The 23540-nt window shown below is 45.2% G+C and overlaps 1 protein-coding gene across 1 annotated transcript in view; it reads right to left on the bottom strand.

The window, feature by feature from the left end:
* GALNT17 (polypeptide N-acetylgalactosaminyltransferase 17) overlaps positions 1-23540 on the bottom strand; it is a 425240-nt gene that overhangs the window by 23501 nt on the left and 378199 nt on the right. The window contains exons 7-9 of the mRNA XM_053929821.2: positions 10185-10370; positions 7660-7797; positions 2116-2211 (exon numbers count right to left, since the gene is read on the bottom strand). Of these exons, the coding sequence (XP_053785796.1) occupies positions 2116-2211; positions 7660-7797; positions 10185-10370 (420 nt within the window). The remainder of the gene's footprint in view (positions 1-2115; positions 2212-7659; positions 7798-10184; positions 10371-23540) is intronic.

Consider the following 23540-nt stretch of genomic DNA (forward strand, 5'->3'; position numbering starts at 1 on the left):
CCACAGCTCCCCACCACACCCATATCTCCTGTCACCAAGGCTTTCTGGGCACTTCACTCCTTAGTCCCCAGGAGGACAAAACAGTATGTAGTCAGTAGCAGCCAAAGGCAAGGATAGCTCCACAGCATCCATCCTCCCTGAGCTCCTCTGGGGCTCTCTGTGCATGGTCTAAACCTATCATTCCCCTAAGGGAACCCCTCAGTGACTCTCCATTGCCCTCAGGGTCAAGTCCCAGCATCACTGGCATCATCTGGGAACTTGTTAGAAATACAAAATCTCAGGCCCGATCCCATCCTCCTAACTTGGAAACTCTGGGGTGGGGCCCAGCAGTGGGTGCTTTCACGAGCATTCCAGGTGATTCTGATGTACACTGGAGTGTGGGCACACGTGCCGTGGAGCACGCCCTTTCAGGCTGTTGCAGATCTGCCTCTCCATCTCACTTCTCTCTCAGCACTTCCTTCCCTCTTGCATTCTAAGCTCCTGACAAACAGGGCCACCTCTCTCTTCTGGCACCCAGCACCCCAAGCTAGCTTGTTCCTTCCACACTTACTATGCTGTAGGTTTCCTTCCTCTTTACTTGTCTCTGCCTCTCAAGTGTAAACCACTTGAGAGCAGGTGGTTTACACTTGAGAGCAGGGTGGATATCTCATCAGCTGCCATATACATTTGTGACTAGCATCTGCAGAAGGTGATCAAGATGTACTGTTGAGAGAATGAGTGAATGAATGAATGAAGACACTCACTGGATTCTTTAGTCCATGCTGCCTTTGATGCTAATGCCCCACTTCCCAATGTGCAGGAGCTAGTCTTCCTGGTCATTCTCCTGCTCCCCACGGGCAGTTTTAGCCAATTGTAAATGGTGGTGGGGCTCAGTAAATAATCTTAACTTAAATAGATTAGATTTGAATTTAAAATGCTTTGCTTGTGCTAGAGGGCCTGAGTTCTAGTCTGCTTTGTTAACAGGCACTTGCTCCTCCATGCCTCAGTTTCCTTAGGCTGCCTGCCACCTCCCAGAGATTTTACCTGTCTGGCATTAGTCCTTCAAATGACTCATCACCGTGAAGGGAGGCCAAAGGTCTGGACTATGAGAACTACCTGCGGTGATAGTAGAAGGATACACCTCTTCTCTTTCTAGGTACTGGCTTAATAGGAAAGCAAAGTTCTATGAGCAGAGAAAACCTGTGAGCCTTTATGAATGCATACACAAACATGTGTGTATACGTGTGAATCTGCATGTGAACATGTATGTTCATAGGACATGAGAGAGACACTGAGAGCTTACAGGCTGTTTTTTCCAGTGTCTTCCTTTCACAGGAGAATCTGTGAGACTGGCTCTGCACCAATCGTCTAATGCTCCTCTGGAATTGGATAATAAATGTTTTCCTAATTTGTAGCTTGCCTTCTATTACTGTTGATCGACATGAAAATGTTTTACATTTTCATGAATGTCAAGTGGAATGACATTTTTGGATACATTTATTCCTAATCTTAGAGAATTTCTGCTAAGCTCTGTGTGCACACACATGCGCGTTGGCTAGCACAAAGTTGTCAAAGGAAATTAATTTACCAGGCTGTTTTCACTTCGTTGGTTGATCATTTTGTCCTTTTTGAATTATCCTGTATGTTCTCCTGAGAGATCAGAGAACACATGTCCTTGGAAATGTACCACAAGCACCTTCCTCCTTCCCAGTCGGTGCCTGGCTTTTGTACCGGTGCTTACAGACCAGGTCATACTTACCACCAAACTTGAAGGCCTTTCAGGGTGAACATGTCAATCAGGTTTTCATGAGGGCATCTGCTATCTCTTTCTTTGAAGTTGTAGCAGGCGTATTTGGTTATAATTGCAACACAATTTTACTTGCCTGTAATTATATGTGTTGCAAAAGACCCTCAAGTTTATTCACACTTTCCTTTCAGTATGACACATGCCCACTGACCCTCTTAATGTCTGTGCTGATGTAACCACTTGTGAGCCTTTTCTCTGACTCACAGAGAAACAACCAGAAAGTCTCCACAGCACAGGTAACAATTACCCAAGTACAGGACAAAAGAAGTTAGCAGAAGTCCCACAAATCCCCTGAATTTACTCTTTCCCTGGTCAGAGATGGCTCCTACCTGGGGCCCCCAGCCATGGCATGGGTACAGTATTGCTGTGTGGTTCTCCAGCGGGCCCTGGTCCAAGCAGACGTCTTTTGCCTTGTTGTTGCGAAGCTGCAGGGATAGGTAAAAATATCACCCATGAGAACTCATCTGGTGGAGCTGCTGCTGCCCAACCACTGTTCCACCATGTCTTGGTCCCAACCACTCAATGGGAAGGCCGAATGACACCCCACCTGAGGACATAGGCCTGAGTCTGTGAGGCGATCCCTCTAATAGAGTCCTTCAGTGGATGCCGTGGGCACCAACCCTCTGCCTGTGGCCCTCACCCACACAGCTCCCCTGTCTCCAGCAAAAGATGTCAGGAAGCTTTGGACGTGGAAACACTGGTTATCAAAGTGGGCGTCAGCACCAACACTGGTTATAATAACCCTGGGAATCAGAGGTCAGCTTCTCAGGTCATTACCAGCGGTATGAAAAATAGTAATCAAAAAAGCAAACAAAAGCATCGCCATCATACAGAGTGCTGGCAATGTTTATTTATATATTCAAGAAATGTTTACTGAATGCCTACGCTGTGCCAGGTCTATCCTAGGTGTTCGGAATGCACCTGCGGAGGAACAGACGAAGGTCCCCAAGACAAAGCTCACTAATTTGGATCTCCAGGCGCACTGTGTTCTATGTGGGTGCCTGTCCCACCCAGCATCCTGCAATCTCAACCCGTGGGAAAACGGCAATGCTCTTCTTCCCCACATACACACGGTCCCCTCCAGATTACGCTCTCCATGGAAACCAAACTAACCGGGGATAAATCAAGAAGAGCAGTTCAGAGACTATGGGGAGGTGGCTCCTGAGCTAAATGGTGAGAAGGATAAGTGGAAATCATGCCAGAAGTGTTCTGTTTTTCAGCCAGGTGGTGGTTACATGGATTTTTGCTTTATATTATTACGCTACATGTGCGCTTTATGCACATTGTATATGTGTTGTGTTTTGTATAAATAATGTTCAAAGGAAAAAAAAAACAGCAAAAGTGAACTAGGGGCCGGGGCAGTTCAGGCTGTAAGGGGAGTGTGGGCCGACCATGAAATTTTGAGCAAAGGAGTTGGTGGCCCAGCGGTCCTGTGCACACTGCGGTGCCCTTGCGTGTGGAGGGCATCTCTCATACCTGTAAGAGTCAGGACGTAAAGCACACACATACCTTTCTTTAAAAATTATTTTAAGACATTCCAGCTAAGAGAGGTAAATAAAATTTTAAAAGTCAACAAAGAGTGAATTATTTAGTATCTAAGTCAGCCTCGGCACTGCCACTGGATGTCCTGTGAGGCAGAGATGCCAGGGCTGACTCCTGCTCAGAGGCATGTGTCTCCCCTTGTCACCGTGCTGCGGTCTGGTGCGGTGGCAAGAACTGGTAGGAGTGAGTGTCAAAGCACCACTGTCTTAACGCTGGTGACTGTTGTCACTAAACCGAATTTGACTACAAAGTTATTCTTAAAGAAGGTACAACATGCAAATAAACTGTAATAATGTTTGGGTCTGTCATCCCAGATAAGGTTAACAAAGCCTGAGAAGTTGATGAAGAGGTCGGGAGAAAGTGTGTCAAGGTTCTGGTGTTATATTACATATAATTTGACCTTTCATTTCGGAAGATCAGAGGTTTTGGGTTAGAGGTTATAATGTTATCAAGAGCAAGACATGAACAATTCAAATGACTAGAAAGATTTAAAAGACAAAAAACAAGCCAGGTTAAAAAAAAAAGAAATTAGGATAGAGAAAGGAGCATAAAACCCAGAAACGTTCATTGGCTTGGTGACAGCCTCTCAGACAGAACAGTACAGGAGAAACGAAGGGCGTGACCTGGGTGTACAGCACGGAGTTGTGCTGCCTCCTCCTCACCGCTGCTCAGGGGTCTGCTGCGGTGAAAAGAACCAGCAGGAGCTCAGTGTTAAAAATAAGAGTTGTCTAGATAATGGTGGATTTTGTTACAAACAGAATTTGATTAGTTTGATTTCTTGCATTTAATGCTATAGTCCATCTGAAATATACTTCAGTTTATGGTGAGCTCAGCAAACGGAGGAGTAATAGCAAATGCCTGAAATGTTAACGCTGATCATGCCTGGGAATTGGGAATTGGAGTAAGTTTTGTTTTCATCTTTATAGTTTTTATAGAAGGTGTGCTTTGAATTTATTACTTGAAAGAGATAGAAAATTTTGACCCTGGCTGGTGTGGCTCAGTGGATTGAGTGCTGGACTGCGAACCAAAAGGTCACCAGTTCAATTCCCAGTCAGGGCACATGTCTGGGTTGCGGGCCAGGTCCCCAGCTGGGGGGCATGCAAGAGGCAACAGATCGAGAAAGATAATTTTGCAAAGACAAGACTTCCACCTCCAAAAATCAGCTTTGCGCTCTATGTCACCTCCAAAGCCCCCACCGCTCAGCTCCAGAGACACCATTTGCACTGTGCGTCCGAGAGTGCCAGCCCTGGACTGTGCAATGCGCAGCCTGGGGAGTCTACCCTGGCCCCCTCCTAGCCTTTTCAGTTTAATTCTTCCCTTGTGAATACTACTTTTTCTTCTAATTACAGTATTATCACATAAACACTAGTGATAACTGGGAAACGTGTCAAAGTACCCACACAAAACTGCCTGTCCCGCTACCCAGAGGGAACTGTTAAAACTATCATTTCCATTTCCCAAGGCTATCCTCTCAGTTGATCCATCTAAAATAGTAGCGGATCCAATTTCACTATCCCCGACTTTTTGCTTTTAAGAATGATATCATCAATACTTTTCTCTTGTCATTAAACTTTGTGGCATAAATATTTCAAAAGGTTTGTACAAAATATTTCAAACCATTAAGATAGTATACAGATTAAACTAACTTTTAAGTTAGAGTCAAAATTTTTGATCCAAAAAGAAAGGCACTGAGAGAAACAACTCTTCTCTCAAATCTTTGTCCTCATTTCAGATTGTTTGCTTAGAACAAGAGTTGAATGACTATCATTAAGCCTTTTAATACATGCAGTTTAAATTACTTTTTAAAAACCTTATTTAAATTTGTGCTCTCACCAGAGGATATGTGGTTTTTCATATTACCAAGACCTTGCTGGCGAAGCACAAGCATATATTCTAAAAATGAATAGTTGTTCACTTGGTAGTAGGAGAAAAGCTATTGCAATGCACTTTAAAGTTGTTTATGTGTTCTTTAACTATTTGTATTTTCTTTTGGGATTTTTTATTTTCTTATTTAGATTTTTTAATTTAAATCAATTTTCAGGGCTCATTATATATTAATGGTATTATGCATTCATCTATAATATTTATGTCGCACTTATTTCCAGTTTGGTATATTATTTCTCTATTTGGTTGATGTATATACTACTTTAATATTTATGAGCTCAGATCCATTATCCTTTTCCTTTGCATTTTTTTTTCACGGCTTTGATTCTTAGAAAGCCCTTCCTCCTTCTTTCAGAGATCAGATTCATATCTGTTTCCGAATACTTCTATTATGTTTTTTTTTTCTTTCATTTAATGCTAGAGATCATCTGAAATTCACTTTGGGATATGGTGAGCTGTAAGACTCTAAATCGTTTTTGTTTTTTTTTCCCAAAGAGCTAAGCAATTTACCCAATTGTCTTGCAAGTAATCCATTCACTGCTCATCATCTTCCAATGTTTCCATTACATTTGATCTTACTTTGATAACAAAAACCAAACAAACAAACCAAACAACCCAAACCATGCTTCTACTTTGAGGAAGAAAAGACAAGCAGCTCGGACCTGTGAGTAGTTACTGCTGTGTGCCAGGCACTGCTGAAAGAACTCCACACGTCACCGTCCTTTCACCTTTCCAGCAACCCCATGCTGTAAGCCTGTTCCTCCCCCCGTTTCACAGATGAGGGAATGAAGCTGAGAGGGGCCACTCCGGTGGTGGACTCACCCAGCAGGCTGACTCCAGGCTTCACGTGCCCCTAACCAGGATCCAGACTGCCCCTGCAAGAAGCAAGCTTCCCATTCCAAACCCCTCAGGAGGGACACCTTGCCCAGACCCTGATGGTTTAATCTAGAGCTGATTTACAAAAGCCACAGTTTGGAAGCAGCCCAAGAGTAGATAAAAAAAGCTGTGGTACATTTACACAATGAAATACAAGTTGGCCAGAAAAAAGAAGGAAATCTTACCCTTTGTGACAGCATGGATGGACCTAGGGAGTATTACGCTATGTGAGATAAGCCAGTCAGAGAAAGACAAGTACCATATGATTTCATTCATACGCGGAATCTAATGAACAAAACAAACTAACAAACGAAGTAGAGACAGATTCATAGATACAGAGAATGGACTGACAGCTGTCAGAGGAAAGGGGGGTTGGGGAGCTGGATGAAAATGGTGGAGGGATTAAGCAAAAAAAAAACAAACCCAAACAAAACAAACTTCACAGACACAGACAATAGTCTGGTGATTCCCAGAGGCAGAGGGGTGGGGGAGGTAGAAGAGGACGAAGTGGGTTAAATAGTGACTGAAGGAAACTTGACTTGGAGTGATATATTACAGAATTATACTCCTGAAACCTATACAATTTTATTAACCAATGTCACTCCAAAAATTCAATAAAAAATAAAAGGCATCAGGCATCACATAGGAAAACTCACAATTGTAGAAAAAGTAAACACTTTAAGTCAAAGAGAGCTCTGCTAGCATCAGCTTAGATCTATAGATATTGATATGTGTGTATAAAAAGCATATATGTATGTATATAAAATAATTCTAGTAAAAAGATATACACACACATAGTAAAGAAGACCACACATCAAAATGCACACATTATCTATGGAATGAGAGTGCCTGTGTCCAACCCCTGCTTCAGGACTAATAGGCTCTGAAACCTGAGGCAATTTATTTAACTTCTCTAAGTCTTCGTTTCCTTATCAGCAAAATGGAAATAATACAGCTACCTCATAAGGTGACAGTGAAAAGCACTTAGAAAATGCGAGGCATTTTGAAACTGCTCAGTAAGTGTTCATTGCTATCAACGTTATTTTCAAATTTTTCTAAAATGCATATTTATGGTATTTGTAATAAGAGAAAAGCCAGGCTGTTTCACTGTATAGAAAGGTGATGTTATCTCATCACAGGGAGTTTGAGAAGAGCATCTGCACCCTTTCTTTGGTGGCAAACTGCTCCGGTCCACAGCACTGGACAAGGGGGTATTCCAGCCCCCTCCTCGTTTTGTACTCAACTTCCTAGTTAATGTCCCATTCACAGGTCCCAGGGTACCTCAAAATCAAAATGTCCCAAAGAGAACTCATCGTTGACTCCATGCCCCAGGCAGAAGGATGGCCCAGGACACATTATATTGAATAGCATTGCATTTGTCCCTCTACCAGTTGGTGAAAGTCTTGCTGTCAGGGACTGCATCAAGAACCACTTACTGACTGAATGAATGAATGAACGAATGAATTAATGAATGAACCAGCAAATGACTCTGGTCCTCATTTCCCCTGTCAAAGCAGTATACAGCCCATTGCATAGCCATCCAAGCTGAGAACATGCATGGTCTTAGTTACCTCCCCATATGCAATGGTGTTATTGTATCTTCTCATTTCTGGGTAAACGTGGTCCAGGTACCACTGGAAATTCTTACACTTTAAACTTTTCCTTAAGGCTCTTCTTTCAGAGACATCACCTATGTCAATTCCTGGATTCTGAAAGTAGAGAGAGGGCATTAGTGACTGGGGAGCTCTGGCCGAACAGCACAGGTGGCATCACCCTCGGAAAAACCATCAGAGAGAAATCTTCATTTCTCCGCGTGCTCACTCAGAGGTCAGATCAAGGGCACCTTTTTGATGACCTAGCCCCAAGAGAGACACTGCCGTCCCCTGAGCTCAGCACGCTGCTCTGATCATTGCTGTATGTAAGGAATCCGGGACACACTGATGTGGCAACCTATGTTCCCAGCCCCGTCTCTCCCACATTTCCTGAGTGACTATCCGAGCCAATTATTAGAGGAATTATTTGATTAAGACAAGAAAATAGGTGCCTATAAACCACCTCCTGTCTTTCTTTTCTATCCCTGTGTAATTTCCCCTTTTGTTGGCTCTTTGTGAAGTTCATTTATGCACAAGTGAAAATAATTTTCCATTGCAAAGCTTGTAATGATGTTCTAATGAATTATTCACTCTGCTTTTACAGAAATGAACCTGTAATGGGTGGCTGTGTGCTGACAGGGAGAAATAAAGTGGCTGAAATATGACTCCACAGACTCTGCCACAAGATGGCCGTGAACTGGCGGAGACGGGATGCTCTCTCCACAAAGGGGCGCAGCCAGGCAGCACCTGGAGGCCCCGGGGAAGAGTTCAAATTATTTCATTAAGATTTTTTCTTTGGCAGTCAAACAATGATTTCAAAGGAACATCCCTTTAAATGTCAAACATTAAAATTCAAAGGCAAACCCGGGCAGCAATATCGAACTCTTTGTTGTAATATACTCAGCATGGTTAATGAGAACAGTCATCTGTGGGAAGTGTGGGAGGGACACTGGCATTGGGGACCAGGGGTGGTTTGTAATGACAGAGGAAGCATTGGGATAGAGTCGGCAGCTCTGAGTTCTGAGAACTCTAAGTCACATCACTGTTCCAGGTCACAGATCCTTGTCTGCAAAACAGGAAAAATAACACCTATTCCACTGACATCACAGAGCTGTGGGCAGAGGCGAAGGAAGACTCGACTTCACATCCCTGCCCTGCCATGTGCTGTGCACAGGACCTTGGTTAAACAAGTCACTTTTAACCTCCAGAGCTTTGGTTTACTCACCTGCAAAATGGACACCACACTAGGGTCATATCAACCTAGCATTCATTGAGCACTTACTATTTGCTATGCTCTGTCTTAAGCCTCATTTCTAGCTTCACAGGAGCCCTAGGAGATAAATGTTGACAAACCCTTTGGTACAAGTGAGGAAACCAAGGCAGATGGTTCCTAAGTCATGAGGCTGTGATGAGTGGTAAATGAAGCTGCAAATAAGGAACTTGTCTAGTGCTTGGGACACAGTAAGGGCTCAACAAATGGTGCCCAGCTTTATATCATAACATGTAAAATCACTTATAGTGTAACAGCTCGAAAGTGTACCTTGCCATTGGGCATTTTCAATACTTTAGAACCTTGTTTCTATAATTGTAAGAGCAAGGATACAAATTCTTCACTTTTGTCTTCTTTATCCACAGACCTTGCACATATTCACCTGCATTTCTGCTGTCCTGGACTCCAGCCTCCTGAAACACAGGGGCTGTATTTCTCAGTAGGACCAATTCTAGGCAACTCTCTGAAGGGCGTGACTCAGATACCTGGCTGAGCAGATAAAACCAACTGTGGCTAATGTTCAGGTCGCCCTGCTGTGCTGTGGAGGACAACAAACACTCACCAACACTCCCGTATCCCACGCCAGGCACTGCTCTAAGTATGTCACACGTACTTAGATTTAGCACTTTTGATTTAGTTCTCACAACTGCCCAAGGAAGGAGGGCCTGCGAATACACCCATTTTATAGCTGAGGAACCTAAGGTACAAAGGCAATATAAATGGATTTATTCAAGATCTGGTAAGTACTAAGTGTTAGAGCTGGGACTCAAAGGGCTGTAGTAACACAGGACTTTTTAGGTGACATTCTGGGTGGAATCTGGAGGAGAGCTAAAGAGCCATGGAAACAAGGGATTCAGCACACAGGGATGTACATCATCCTGGAGGCAGCAGAAGCGCCAGAGGAGGGCACACAGAGCAGATGACAGGGTCTGGTGCCAGAAACTTCAGGCAAGAATCTTCTGGACACAATGTATGTTCAGGAGCAGGGCATCCAGATTAATGTAATAAGACTGGGACTAACATAATACGACCCTTCCAATCTTTGTAAATGGATTTTGAGATTTCTGTTGTCACCGTCCCCACCTGGAGTTATGTGGACTCCCTCAAAATGCATTCATAATTTTCCAAGTGTGAGCATCTTTCTGGGGAGGAAGCATCATCTTATTAAAGGGAGTGACCTGTCAAACACAAGGATGACATTTTTAGGGAGACGGGGAGGGCTGTTGGGCCATACCTCCAGCGGCAGGTTCCACGCTATGTATACATGAGACTTGTAATCATCCATCCAGACCTCAGCCACCCGGAGAGCATTCCTCTTAGTGTAGAAGCCAATGTTGCTGTTGTAGGGCTTCTTCTTCCGCTCAATGTGGGCCACCCGTGAGCAAGGCAGGACCTCCATGCTGCCTCCGCAGAGCCATACCTGGAGGAACAAGGACATCATCAGCCTGACAGAGAAATTCTTAGAGGTCACTGCCCTTCCCTGAGGCTCTAAGGTAATGGCTCAGGAGACTTAGCATGAGTGAGAAATAACAGTTTAATACATAAAGCCACTGAGATTTCAGGATTGGTTTGTTACTGCAGCACTGCCTAACCTAACCTGACTAAAATGGGTAGAAAAGAAGATTTGGGGACTTTTTATAGATATAATAGTTTAGGATATTAAAATCTAGTTCTGGATAAGAGAGGCCTATATACCTAAAATGCTCCTGATGACATATGGTTTTCTTAGTTCTCAGTAATACATTGGAATCCATGAAGGTCCCCCCCATCCCCAGCAGCCTAGTTGAAGCTCTGCCTTGCAGACATAGACTGGAAAATTCAAACTAAAAAAACAGGCTGTCTTTATTCAAATCAGCACAAAGTACACAGTGGTCTAGTTCTGCATTGTTAATATGTTCTATTTTAGCGTCCCAGCCTTCTGGAAGCATCCACCCCAACATGATCATGTGCAGGTGTCACTTGTTGCTGGAATATTCAGGTGGAAGGCTGAAATGGTAGTTGCCTGTGAGAGATGCAAAAGCCCAAGGAAGCAACACTTGCCATCCTTTGCCTGAGCCTGGCAGGCATCCAGGCTCCCAGGCCCTGCTCCCTGGGGAGGGCTACACCAGTCCCCTACTCTCAGTCCCAGGCAGGGAAAATCAAAGTATTTGTGATCATCCGGAAGGACTAATTTGTGAAAGAGAATGTCCTGGTACTGGTGGGGAGAAGAGGAAGAAGTCACAGAGAAGTTTTGGGGACCTCTGAGACTGTCCTGCTGTGAGGCTCCTGCACACTCTCCATGCATGACAGCGCGCTGGTGAGCTGACTCAGGTCGGCACAATGTGTGCTCGTCCAAACTGGGTCGTTTCCAGCCTTTCCACCTCTGGTTTCCCAGAAACCCTCACCTTGAGCATGCTGGGACGTTCTTAAGTATTTGTCCACCTTTCCTGGTTCTTTATTGATTACATTTAGTGGCACAATTCAAGTGTATGTGTGACCTATGTTTCTATTTCCCAACTCTGTTTATAGCGCAGGGAATCAGACAGCTGGAAAATTCTCCCATCACCAAGAATCCTCTCTCACTTTTCTCGTTTCTTCAATGAGGAGACTGTGAGCTCAGAGACTGGTAGACAGTGGGTGGTTTACACTAGTGTAATTTGGTACCTGAAAATTAGGTGCCCCCATGGGCTGGGGCAGACCCACTAGAAGGAAGCAAGTCAGGGGGGCAAAAAATTGCAAGAGGCCTATGGGAAATAAGAGCAAGAGACCTTATAGGGTAAAACGAGGTGGCTGAATTTTCAGGGGTGGGTAAAGACACAGAGTTCCACAGTTATGTGACAATTGAGAGTTTCAACATTCATGGAATGAATGGAAAAACACTATGTTCACTGATTAGAAAAGTTAACATTGTTGAGTATTGCCATCTTAAAAAAGATTGGGAAAGGCCCTTAACAAAGGCCCAAACTAATGCAAAGGTTCGGCTTTCAAAAAGGGTGCCAAGACAATTCAGTGGGGAAAAGAATATTCTTTTCAACAAGTTGTGCTGCAACAACATGCAAAAGAATGCATTTGGACCACAACCTCACAACATATACAAAAATTAACTGGAAATGGATCAAAGACCTAAATGTAAGAGCTTAAACTATAGAACTCTTAGAAGAAAACACAAGAGCAAATTTTCATGAAGGAAGTAACAAACAAAGGAATGAAGAAAAAAATGGAGGGAGAGAGGGAAGAGGGGAGGTAGAGAAAGAAAAAGAAAACATAAGCACTCAGTAAGTGTGGGAGGCAAACTGAGCTCCATCCCTTGGGTCCTGAGTGGAACTCCAGTGCTGGGATGGGTCCAGGAAGCTTCTCTCCACTCTATCCTTCTCCATCCTCCACTTCTGCAGTCACATCTCCTCAGAGGGGTAAGTGGCCCCATTCTGCCTTCTCCAGACCAAACACCAACTGCTCCATGAAATCTTCACAGATAAGGGGGTTGAGTAAATTGTCAATAATCCCCAATCAGTAAGTGGGGGAGCCAAAAACCATAACCTCAGCCACATGCCATATAACAGGCCAGCCCTTATGTAGTGGGCACTACAACTCTGATCCCTGCAATGCAGGGCAAGTTGACCTGTGGCCCTGGGCCCTCAAAGTTTTCTTCCTCAGCCACAGCTTGCACCGCACTCAGGGTGCCCGGCCGGCCCTCTAACCTGTGTTGCAGCCGGGGTGAGTGAGGGGAACAGGTGTGTGTGCACATGGCCTGAGGATGCTCATTGGATGTGAGGTGGCACCAACAACACCTCAAGGCGAGGGGTGTCATTGTCAGGGGGGTCAAGGTTAGGCTACTGCTGCACAAAGCAACCTGGCTGGGTGGTACTGTGAAGGCAACTGGAAGGAGCCAAGGAGTCAGCAAGTCCTAAGTCCCAGCAGGCTGTACTTCTAGTTGGTCAGAGATCATGGGCTGGCCACAGGTAGTGATGAGTTGATGTGAAGCCTGTCCATGGTCAAGTGACTGAGCCTGGACAGAAGAAGTGAAGTAATTCCAGAAAGCAGACTGAATACTTGAGAAAAAAGCAACAGGGTAGCTAAAACAGCAGCCAAAGGTATTCCAGAAGGAATGGTAGTCACCTCACCTCCGACTCTACCCGAGAGGTATGAAAGCAAAAGGGGAGCTCCTAAAACAGGATGTAGTCCAGGTTATTCTTCTGCCCAACATGAGGACTAGGTACATGAGTCCCAAGTACAGATGATCCCTAGCGAGGCTCCCAAGGATCTTTTCTCCATATCACTATTTATCAGCCAACATGGCAAGGTCCTATGGCGCCTGGAAGAAATGACACCAAAGAGAAACCAATAGAAAGTTTGGAGTGAAAGAGTGATTGGCATATCTTTGATGCCAAGGAGAAAAAAGAGAGGGAACTACACCCCTGGGAAAGCACTCCAGACTCAGGGCTCCTCCACAGAGGAGGGAGTAGGCCCTTCAGACTGGCCAAAATAGGCCATGAAAATGCACATTCTAAGCTCTGGGACCAGTTTCGAGGGCAGGGAATCTATGGCACTACTCTTGGTGACCCGCTACTAGGGAAGTGGGAAGGGAGCCATGCATAAATACCAATGGGCCATCAGGTGTAATCATTCCAGAAATAGGTATTAAATAATTTATTAACCCAGAAAATACCCACTTGGAGCCCACTTGCTAGCATGGGAATGAAGTGGACAACATCAAGACAGGTCCTTGATTTCATGAAGCTGATGATCTTGCAAGGGGAACACATTGATTAAATTAAGGTTAATCAATAAACCAATATTAATTGATTTTTATTAATTAAATAATCACTGAGTATCAGAAATGAAGCTAATTTCCATGAAAGAAAGCAATACACTGTTAGAAAAACTAGCATTCAACAAAGGGATGTAGCCAACAGGCTCAGAGAAAGCATCCATAAGGGGATACTCAAGGGGAAATCCGAAGGGCTGGACTAAGCTACCTCAGTCAAAGAAATAGAAAAAGTGCACACGAGCCCCAAGCACAGAGGCAGCCAGTACAGCCGCAATGACCTTGTGTAAGAAAACACATGGTGCCGTGGATGTCATTCAAAGACGGTAGCAACAATTCCTCCCATGCTTCTTTGTAATGTGAAGTTTTTGCTCCTCCTATCAAAAGGTTATATCTATTTTCCTTCCTCTTGGATCTGGGCTGGTCTTATGAATTGCACTGATCAACAGAATGCAGTAAAAGTGATGTTTTGCACTGTCCAAGACCAGGCCTTAGGAGGCTTTGCAGCTTCCAGTTTCTCCCACTTGTATCCCTGAGTCCCCCATGCTGTGGAGGAGATAGGGATGAAAGACCGTGGAACCAGGGAGGTCCAGCTGCTGCAGTCATCCTGGCTGAGAATCCAGAAGCATATGAGTCAGGCCAGGAGGGACCAGACACCCCCAGCCTACGCCACTGAGAGAAGACCCCAGCTCAAACTGCCAAACTCCAGAACTGTAAGCAAATCGGTATTTTAAGCTGCTAAATTTGGGTTTACACAAACTTTGCTGATACACACAGGATATTCAAAGGACTAAAAGAACAGCCATGTGGCTGGAACTCAGGGGTGGAAGAGAGGAGAGTAGTGTGAAAGGAAGGTGGGGGGCAGGTGGGGTTTGCACCAGCAGGGCCTGTAGGGCACATTAAGGAAATTGGTCTTTGTTCTCAGTGAGAAGCTGCTGAAAGATTTGGATTCAAAAAGATCAAGTGTGGGGAGCCTATTAGCAGCAGGGAGACGGGGCAGAGAAAACAGGAGGGGCTCACTGTCATCCAGGGGAGAAATGTCAGTAGCTGTGGCTAGGGCAGCAAGACACAGAGATACGGACAGACTGGTGGGTTAAAAGGCAAAATCACCAGGAACTGATTGTATGTGGCAAGGAGGGAGAAAAAGGGTCAGGAATGACTCCCAGGTTTCTTGTTTGTGCAGCTTAATTTCCAGTGGTAGTATTATTCACTGGACCAAAAAGCCTGCCCAAACCCACCCAGGCCTCTGGAAGCAGAAGATGTTAAGGTGAGTTGAAAGCAAGATGCTGCCTTGGGCTGACATGCTGGTCTTCCTCACTCACTGTGGGACACCCAGCTCCATCAGTCTTTCCTGCTGAGGTACACACAGGCCAAGATGACCATGACAGAATGTGTCAGTGTTCAGTGTCACTCATGAGAAAAGAAGCTGACATTTGCCTGTTTAACTGTCAAATGTGTGTTTCTTTGGTTTGGGAGATATGGACTTTTCTTGATCTGTGAAAGTCAGTTAATTAAGAAAGAAATTATATAATAAAATTAATTTTGTTTTGAACCCTCATCTAGCCCAGACCAAGGTCAATGTCATGTCCCTGCCCTGATCAGGATACTATGTGAGCCAGTGGGCCTGACTACTGCCCTTGAGCAGGAGCTTTGGGGAGCAGAAGCAAGCTGTTGCGGCATTATTGGACTTGTCTGAAGATGCCCCACAGAGAGCAGAAGGGGAATCAAAGTCACTGCTGGATATTGTCGGTGAGATCCAAGTCTGAACGAGGGTAGGAGATGCTGCAGAGTGTTTGTAGCAAATTGCCAAGCAGAACAAGGAGGAGATGCAAAGTATGGAGTGAGTTAACTCAGAGGACCACAGGCTGGAGGTCATCAGGTCTGCTGAAGAGGCAGTCTTAGCAAGTTAAGGTGTTTGTTCTTTTGTTTTTTTCTAAATATATAATGGATTTATTGAGATATAATCCACAAACTATAAAATTCACCTATTTGGTGGTACAGCCATCATGACAATCAATTTTAAAACATTTTCATCATCCACCTAGAAACCCCAGACCCACTGGCAGTCCCCCCAATACCCACCACCCTCCCCCAGCTCTAGGCAACAACTACTCTACTTTCTGTCTCTATGGGTTTGCCTATTCTGGGCATTTCCTGTAAGTGGAATCATATGCTGTGTGCTCCTTTGTGGCTGACTGCTTTCACTTAGCATAACGTTTTCAAGGTTTATCCATGTTGTAGCATGTATCAGTGTTTCATTCCTGTTGATGACCAAGTAACATTCCATTGTATAGATATACTATGTTTTGTTTATCACATGATAGAGATGTGGGTTGTTTCTATTTTGGCTACTATGAATAATGCTGCTAAAGCACTGGCTGGTGTGGCTCAGTGGACTGAGCATGGGCCTGTGAACCAAAGGGTCGCTGGTTCTATTCCCAGTCAGGGCAATGTCTGGGTTGCAGGCCAGGTCGCCAGTAGGGGGCACTCGAGAGACAACCACACATTAATGTTTCTCTCCCTCTCTTTCTCCCTCCCTTCCCCCCCTACAAATAAATAAATAAAATAGTTTTTAAAAAAATAATGCTGTTATGGACATTCATATAAAACATTTTTATATGGGTATATGCCTTCATTTCTCTTGGGTATATACCTTAGAACTGGAATTTCTGGGTCATATGTTAACTTACTGTTTCACCTTTGGAAGGACTGCCAGACTTTAGCAAAGGGGTGGCACCACTTCACATCCCCCCAGCAGTGTAATGAGGGTTCTAACATCTCCCCATCCTCACTAACCCTTGTCCCTGTCCATGTTATTGCTTATAGCCATCTCGGCGGGTATGAATAGCATGCTGTGTGGTTTGGATTTGCATTTCCCCGATGGCTAATGATGTTGTGCATATTTTCATGTGCTTATTTGTGTATCTTTTTTTTGAGAAATGTTTACTCAGATTCTTTGCCTAATTTTTGCTTGGGTTGTTTGTCTTTTTATTACTAGCTGGGGCCTTAATGCAGAAAATGAAGTTGGCTGCCAGTGACTTTTTTCTCTGCCTCCTCACTTTTCATCATCACTCTTCAGGCTCCATTGTTCAAGGTCTCTCAAATTATTCCTTACCAGTAATGTCTTCCCCGGCTCTGGGCAGAGCTGGCATGAAGGTGGCCACAAGGTGCACTGGAATGAACGGTGCCGCAGGGCTGATATTCCTGTTCTACCCCCACCAAAGTCCTGCTGTGTGGTGGTAAGCAAGTCACTTTCTCCCTCTTCTCCCAGGCCTCAGTTCTTCTTCAGCTCTAAGTTGGAGTTATACTACCACCTTATACCCGCCCACCTCACTGAGCTGTTGTGAGGGTCACTTGAGCGGGTGGGTACAAAAATGTTACACCATATAGTCCTCCAGCCCTTCAAAGGTAGATCAGAAACATGGTTCCTGGACTTGGACCTGGTTCCAGACTCCCTGCTGGCAACCCTGGCTCCACTGTTTATTAGTTGACCTGGGGACACTTAGCCCTTCTGTGTCCCAATGTCCTCACCTGTACACTAAAGAATAATAATAGTCCCTATCTCCCAGGATTGCTGGGAGGCTTAAATGAGATGTGCTGTACGTCAAGTGCTTAGAGCAGTGGTTGGTTCCGAGTAAGCACTCCGTACACATCACCATCACTACCATTACTCCCAGGCTAGATTTCTGACCCCACATTCTCATGTTCTCCTTATGCTTCCAGCACCACCTGAGAAGAGGAAGGTTCCCTGCCCCCGCCTCCCCCATCAAGCACTGAGTACATGGGCAGGACTGGCATGCTAAAGAGCTGCGCTGGCTTGTTGAGACTCAGCCTCCCGTCACGTGTCCAAGCCTGTGTCCAAGTGCACATGTGGACTGTGTCCTTCAGAGAGCTGGGATGCTCTCCCTCAGACACCCCTCCTTGCTCCCTTATCCTGCCTCTCCCCACTCAGGCCCCAGTCACGGCCACTGGAGACCAGAATATGCTCTTCCAAAATGTGCCTCTTTGGCATAAGGACTATTTTGATGTGACTATTTCGATAAACAGTAGGACACAGGAAGAGCTCTGACAACACAGTAGAAGTTCCCCTTTTGTAAGGGAAATTAACATTTATAAAGGAATCTCCATTGTGAGGGAGTCTCACCCTCTGTACCTGGAAGAGAAGGAGGATTCTAATTTTAGGCTTTTGTCCATGTAGAAGGCCTTGAATTACATCTGCATGACAAACCTTACTCTTGTTTACTGTATTTTCCTGGTCCCCTTCCCATGACTGGTCCTCCACACTCCTCTTCCTTTGTTTTAGTTGAAGATGGTACGTGAGCCCCTGTTCTAAGCTACCCTTTTGAGTTACTCATCCCTGAGTTTCTCCCAAGTATGTATGAGATATACGTGTTCTTAAGCATCTGTTTTATTTTCTCTTGTTAACCTGTCTTTTGTTATGGGGGCCCCAGGCAAGAACCTAGAAGGGTAGAGGAAAGATTTTTTCATTTTTGTCTTCTATACCACCCTCACCCACAAGATCTGGAACTGCTCCAGAGGTAACCATGGGCACCCCACACTGGCCATTCAGGTCTGTCAGCCAAACCTAGCAAAGCAACTCTGCAGTCCCCAGGCTAACCAGTAATGATGCAGCATCCTACTCTGCTGTCTCATAAGCTGTCACTGCCCACAAGCTATGTTAGCTTCTCAAGTTTTGTTTAGCTTTTCTCTTATGAACGTAAAAGGGACCACACAGCAGACCCTATAAGCTTAGGGGGGCCACATGATAGGCCTGACAAGCTCAGTGACAGAGAGTAACCACACAGGATGGTGTGATCACAAATTCCTAATTGGGCAGGTCACGCGGGGTAGTTACATCTATATCTTCCTAAACAAATGTCAATCTTTGCCCTAAGTGACTGAGCTCTGTTACGCATGTAGGATGACATACCCTTGAAACACAAAAGTAATCTTTTCTTCCAGACCCCTCTGAGGCACAGCGGCAGGCACCAGAGCACAAGCACCGTCTCACTGTTATCTTGTTGCTTGCCCCTCGCCTCTATGTGCTGCCAACGTTAGCTCTCCAGTGCCTAGCAAGGGAAGGAAGCATGCGTTTCTCCATCTTACTTTGTAATCCAGTCCTAAAGATTTCCCCTCTCTACTTTCTCCTGCCTCAACCTATCACCCACGGATTTCATGTAACCCTCCTCATATTTTCTCCCTTGATTCTGATGTATAAAATAATCGCAAAACTGCCATTCTCCAGAGCCTGTTCTCAATCCACTGAGATCTTGCTTCCTGAGCTGTCCTCAGACTTGGCTTGAATAAACTCTTATGAAGTTTCTCTATGGGTTTGAACTTTCTGTCATTGATAATACAAAAGAATAACAAATACTGAGACTCAAATGGGAGAATGCCAAGGGAGTTAAAACAGGTCCGGTGACCAGAAAGGGGTACGGGAAATAAAGCTTCTCCTTGAAGATCTCCAGTCTATGTGCAGTAAGCTTTCTTCCCAACCCACATACCTGATGGAACAGGAAATTTCACTGACACCTCTCAGGAGAGAAGAAAACATAATTTTCTCCGTACAGGTATTTTGTCATGGAGATTTGGAAGTCAAAGAGTCCGGAATTAAATGAACACTGTGATAGCTTCCTGTGGTTTGTGACCAGCACCTCCTGACATTCTGGATAATCAGGGGTTCTGGGGCCACACAGACTCCTGGACCCCTGTGGCCATCCCCTGAGGCAAGGTAGAGGTACCTGGCCTTCGGCTCCAGGATCCTCACTCTCAGGACCTCCTTTCCCTACCTCTTATGCACTCCTTTCAAGGCCTGACCTATGTATCTGACCCCACAGAACCTGGAAGTCCTATACTGGGGCCTCTCCTACTCTTCCCCTTAGTGAGAGAAGCCCTGTGCCTCTGGGGTCTCTCAGATGTCTCCTTCCCAGGGACAGGAATTCTTCCTGGTATCAGATTGAAGTCACTTCAGAAGCCATTTGAACCTATTTACATTGTTAAAAACAACAGCAGAGGAACATTCAACACAGAAATTACATGAATAACCCCATTCAGTAATAGAAGTGCAGGCAAATTTTAGCCTTTTGTCTGCAAGTAAAATCTGTTCAAAACAGTAGTGATTTCTGGCTACGAGAAAGTTTAATTTGTTACTCCCATCCCACCCATCTTTTTGGTATCTACCTGGTAACCCACTTCCCAGAGGCCTGGGCTCACCCCCTGAAAATCAGGGCTCCCAGAGATAGCCCTGGCCATCAGCACCCTCCCCCCTGACATCCTGGGGATGGTGAGCTGGCTTTTCCCAGTTTAAATGCACATTCCATCCCACAAAATTGGATGGCCACATGATGGCTTTGCTCCTAAAGTCCTTTTCTGAGAATTCAATTTCAATCTTCTACTTTATTTATTACTGTTTCTCACAAATAGGATTTATAAATATAGACCTCAAGACATATCTCAATTTAACTACCACAGTGACAAGAACCCCTAAATACCTGGATTCTATTGCCAGTCGATGCAAGTCATTTCTCTTAATACCAGATGAGGAATTAAAATGCAGCTTGTAAATGACATGTGATTCCGAGGAGGAAAGAAATGCACACTGAGAGCAGCTTGATTTATCGAGCATGGAATAGGTGTTGGGAGAGCTTGTTCCTTCTGATTGTTGTTGCTATTCCTTATGTACCTTAAAAGTATAATATTGGAGGGGGGAATGACAGAGGGTCCGTGCTCACCCATGTACAATTTACCCCAGCCTTGCAGCATATTATTGTTAGAGAGGGTCTGGGCTTCTATGGCAGAAATATAGACCCAAGTAGCCTCAATAAGGAACTTGTAGGTTGCGGGCCCTGTCTTCCCCTCATTTCTTTGCCTTCTTCTCTCTTTCCCCCCACCCCCTCTTTCCCTACCTCTTATGTATTTCCCATATCAGCTTTCTCTGCTCCTGTTCCTGTCCTCCTGTCTCTGCCCTGTTCACAGATTCCTTCCTTTGGACAGTCCCTCCTTTTGCAAGAGCAGCTCCAACTAAGCAGGTATTAATCACGTTGTCCTTCTTTGCACCCAGCCTGGCTGATGTCTTTAACTTGTAAATAATGTACCTGCCTGAGTCATTCAATTCAATACCATACACATGTTTACTAAGACCAGAGCTCAGAGCTAAGTGCTGCCAGGAATATAAAGATAATTTAGACAGGGATCCTACTCATAGTCTTTGCTCTTTCCTTAGAGCTTAAAACTGGAATTCTAGGCAAGTGTTGACTGCTTTAGAACCTTGGTGTGAAAGCAGGCGGAAGAGGGGCCTTCATTCCTACACCTGTGCACCCATGTTTTCCTGTCATTTAGTTTTCATTTTGTCTGAGATTAAAGAGGAGTTGGTAGGGTACAGTTACAGATAAACTGTGCTTAACCACAGCAGGAAAATGAATGATATTTAATTGTGTTTTTAACACCAAAGGGCCAAAGCTTTGTGATTTGGAAGGAAACTGGAATGTCCATGTGCTTCAGGGTGCATCCTATCCCCAGGGACCTGAAGGCCCTCAAAGGCAATCGCTCCCTCACTGGGACCACCTTGGTCAGGGCTAAATAAAAGGCCTTGCCAGTGATCACTCCCAGAAATCTGCAGAAGGGTACAGTGGCTGTAGGGATGCCAGCAATTTGGAACTAGGACTAGGGTAAAGCCAGAACGGATCAGCCTGCTATAGATCCACCAGATGAAACATCTGTCCATTGGATATCATCTACTAACGACCTTCCATTCATTATAATGCAGCCAAGAGGGCCTTCCTGAGACACGCCCTGGAAAGAAGCTTGGCTGGCTACTTATTTAACCCTTCTCTCTGAGGCCCAGCCTCCCTCCTTATTAGGGATAGAGATGTGAGAACCCTGTACTCAAGGTCACAAAAGTTGGATTTAGAAGGTGCGTACCAAAGTCTGGATCAGTGGAGATATCCTGATCAAGGCAGAATATGAGAAGTCCCACTTGACCTTGACTTGAACAAGCAGAAGTTCAGGTACCCAAGACCAGGATCTTAGGCCAAGACAGAGCCGATGGCAGTGAGAGAGCTGGGAAGTCCAAAGAGAAGCACAGTGGTGACAGCGGGCAAAGGGAAGGCAGGGACCACCTTTGCAGACACAGGAAGTAAACATGAGTAACCTGAATGACACCCCCAGAATGGAGTGCCATGTCCTGTGAGTCCACTGGCTCTGTGCTTCCCACAAGCAATTTCTGGGCAACTGTAGGGCATGCAATCATGAAAAGTCAGAGCTAGACTGTAAGCACTAGGCTCACCTAGCTCTGCTACATAGCAGCCTGGCTACTCTCATCCATGAGCTTTGGTGTCTCAGCCATAAAGGGCAGCTGAACTCAGAGCACCTGATCTGAGGGTTGTTGTGAGAAGGGAATGGGGTAATGTATTGAAAACTCTTAAGCATGATGGTGGCTCATAGTAAATGCTAAAGGAAAAAACCAGTTAGCTATTACTTGCTGACCACAATGCAGCTAGGAAGAGTTGTGTCCTGAGCAGTGACGATACAGTGACTTCTTGTGGTGCCCATGGGAAGGGCAGGTTGGAGATGACCTGATGACCATGCTGGTTCTACGGCAGGGCTGCAGGCCTCACCACCCAGACTCCATGAGTCCCTTTGAGCATATTCTAGCTTTTGTCCATGGCAGAGACCCACTACCTGATGGAGGCTCTCTGGTGGGTGGGGCCCCACCCTTCCTGACTGGGCAGACCCGCAACCCTCTTGTTCTCCCCTGAGGGTGAGGCCTGAGGATTTCCTAGAATGGAACTGTCGTAAAGTGGTGCTGGGCATTCATGGAGGCTCAGAGACTAAGGACATGCACTTAGGAGAAACGCAGAGGGATCCTGGGTACCACTTGCAAATCCAAGGTGACGTGAGGATGGTTCTGAGACTGTGCCACAGACACCTCCTGCGAGGTTCACACAGGGCAGCACTTGGGGTGAGTTGCTTACAGAAAGAGGAGGTGTGGGTTTCCAGGGCCTGCCCCTGTTCGGCTGCCCTAACCCTCTAACTAAGGCAGAAGAAGGCATCAACAGAGGATGTGAGAAGTTGTCACTCAAGCTCTTCCTCTCCAGTTCCCATCACCATCTATAAGTAGCATATTTGGACATCCCTGTCAGAAGAGCATCACCAAACACACAGGCCTTTGCGACAGGAGATCGTGAAGAAGCATTAGGTATAGGGAGGTTTTAATTTCTTCTGCAGCCGAGATGAGGAGCATGATCAATTCCCTTTCCCTGTGAATTGGTACCTATAGGGAACCACACTGATAAATACACACATATTCATGTTCCCAGGCTCAGCAAAGAAAAGAGAGAGAAAAATAATTATCACTTAAATTTAAAGAGAAGCTGAGTCTACCTCCCATTCCACTTAATAGATACAAAGACACTGTGTCCCTTCCAGGCAGCTGATTACAGAGAAGGTCCGTGGCTGAGGCTGCTGATGTGTTGGGAGCACTCTGGTCCTGCCTTCCTGAGTTGGGTCACCACTGCTTCCGTCAAGGCTGGAGCCACTCAGAGTCCTTCTAATGATTCTATACCAGCCTTTTCTTTTTGCATAAAATGCTAAGAACATCAACTCATTTTTAAAATCTTAGGCTAGTAATTGGGTTAAATGCCATGGATGTGGGGTAATGTGGGATTTCTGAAACTGATGATGAGGTGTAGGCCAGCAAAGGGAAAGAGCAGATGTTCTGTGTCACAGGTTGGAGCAGGGACAGGGACTTGGGACAAAAAGTGGTTGACCTTGAATTGAAACCTGGGTGGGGGTATTGTGGGTAAGCAAGCTCCCCCATAGGAGAGTCTGAAGACCAGAAATTCTTGG

The sequence above is a fragment of the Desmodus rotundus genome, chromosome 1 (assembly GCF_022682495.2).
Source record: "Desmodus rotundus isolate HL8 chromosome 1, HLdesRot8A.1, whole genome shotgun sequence".
In the NCBI taxonomy this organism is placed as follows: domain Eukaryota; kingdom Metazoa; phylum Chordata; class Mammalia; order Chiroptera; family Phyllostomidae; genus Desmodus; species Desmodus rotundus.